The sequence below is a fragment of the Octopus sinensis genome, linkage group LG6 (assembly GCF_006345805.1).
Source record: "Octopus sinensis linkage group LG6, ASM634580v1, whole genome shotgun sequence".
NCBI lineage: Eukaryota > Metazoa > Mollusca > Cephalopoda > Octopoda > Octopodidae > Octopus > Octopus sinensis.
This window is the reverse complement of record NC_043002.1, coordinates 13,661,563-13,663,729: the sequence shown is the minus strand read 5'-3', so window position 1 is coordinate 13,663,729 and position 2,167 is coordinate 13,661,563. Positions and strand designations below refer to the sequence as shown.

Below are 2,167 nucleotides of genomic sequence, written 5' to 3'. Positions count from 1 at the left end.
AGTTCCTAATAATTAGATGATCAATTAAGGGCTGGTCCTTCGTTCCCCGGCTCTTTTTTCAGCACTCTTTCTGTTCAATGGGTAGCAGCCCACTTTTTTCCAAGTACGTGTACAGTTAACCGGTCAAAGCACCTCACATTAGTTTCCACGTTAGTGGAAGACGTTTCATTGGTCTAAAGTCGGGTGCAGCATTTCCCGTTTCAGGATCCTTGGCACATAACAATGTTTTCCCCTTGGTCATCCAGCTGGGTACTGTGTCTTTCTGCAAGCACTCATCTAGCTGCTGTGCTATCCTTCTCAGATTCTTCATCCAGTAACCTTGGACCCCATCCGGTCCTCGGCTCTTCATATTTTGGAATTTTTTTAATTGCTGTTTTATCATTTCTGTAGTTATATTTATGTTTTCTTGGACTTCTGTATTTCTTTACCAATCTTCGATTTCCTGCAGCCACTCCGCTTCATCATTATGTTCAACAGGTTGGTCCCAAATCCTTCTCCTTTCTTGCATTAGTTAAAGCTTGGGTACAATGCCTCCCAAATTGCTGCCAATGTCAACACAGCATGGGGAGAAGGGTCCACAAGTCATCGCACAATACGAAGGTAGTTTCAGAAATTCCGAAGATGGGATGAGAGCCTTGAAGATGAAGAAGGTAGAGGACGGTCATGCGGTCTTCACAATGAACAATTGAAAGCAATGGTTGAACAAAACCCACGTCAAAGTATCACAGAAATGTCTCCGGCACTTGGTGTCGGTATTGCAACGGTCTCACGCAATCTTCTGAAGATTGGCAAGTTGAAAAAGCTCGATAAATGGGTACCGCATGAGCTCAATGAAAATCAAAAAGTTCGGCGTTTTGAAGTGTGATCGATGCACTTTCTGGAAACACCAATGATCCTTTTCTTGACCGAATCATCACTTGTGACAAAAAGTGGATTCTCATGATAACCGTAAACGATCAGGTCAATGGCTGGATCGTGATGAGTCCCCCCAAACAGTTTCCAAAGCCAAGGTAGCATCAGCAAAAGATTATAGTGACTGCCAGGTGATCTGCATTTGGTGTTGTCCATCACAGATTTCTGGAAGCCAATCAAAGCATTGCAGCAGAGGTTTACTGCGATCAACTCGCTGAAATGCATGCTCACATGTAAAAATTGATACCTGGATTGTAGAATCGACGTGGTCCAATTCTGCTCCACGATAATGCAAAGCCACATGTTGCAAGAATGACTCTGCAGAAGCTCACAGATTTGGATACGAGACTACCACATCCTCCACATTCTCCTTATCTTTCACTCACTAACTACCATTTTTTAAAGCATTTAAACTCGTTTTCAAGTGATAAAACTTTTAGATCCAAACCAGAGGTGGAATCAGCTTTCAAAGATTTCTTAGCATCAAAGCCAATAAGTTTTAATCAACGAGGCATAAATAATCCCCTTGATCGATGGCAGAGGTGCATAGAGGTTCACGGCTCATACTTTGACTAATCAAAACATTTCTATTGTTAATTTTTCTAGAATAAAATTATGTTTCTGAAATCGGCCATTATCTTCGGAGCAACCTATTAGTATTATTATTATTATTATTATATTATTATTATTATTATTATTATTTATTATTATTATTATTATATATTATTATTATTATCGTTATTATTATTATTATTATTATTATTATTATTATTATTATTATTATATTATTATTATTATTATTATTATTATCGTTATTATTATTATTATTATATTATTATTATTATTATTATTATATTATATTATTATTATCATTATTATTATTATCGTTATTATTATTATTATTATTATTATTTATTATTATCATTATTATCGTTATTATTATTATTATTATTATTATTATTATTATTATTATTATTATTATTATTATTATTATTATTATCATTATTATCGTTATTATTATTATATTATTATTATTATTATTATTATTATTATTATTATTATTATTATTATCATTATTATTATTATCGTTATTATTATTATTATTATTATTTTATTATTATCATTATTATTATTAGTATTATCATCTATTATTATTGTTATCATCTATTATTATTATTATCATCTATTATCATCATCATCATCATCATCATCATCATCATCATCATCATCATCATCATCATCATCATCATCATCA

The 2,167-nt window shown here is 32.5% G+C and overlaps 1 protein-coding gene across 1 annotated transcript; it reads left to right on the top strand.

Moving 5' to 3' along the window:
• The first annotated feature begins 694 nt into the window (after positions 1-694).
• LOC115212868 (histone-lysine N-methyltransferase SETMAR-like) lies at positions 695-1,488 on the top strand. Its single transcript, XM_029781657.1, has 2 exons — positions 695-844; positions 1,171-1,488. The coding sequence occupies exons 1-2, from the start codon at positions 695-697 to the stop codon at positions 1,486-1,488; spliced, it is 468 nt and encodes a 155-aa protein (XP_029637517.1).
• The last annotated feature ends 679 nt before the right edge of the window (positions 1,489-2,167 follow it).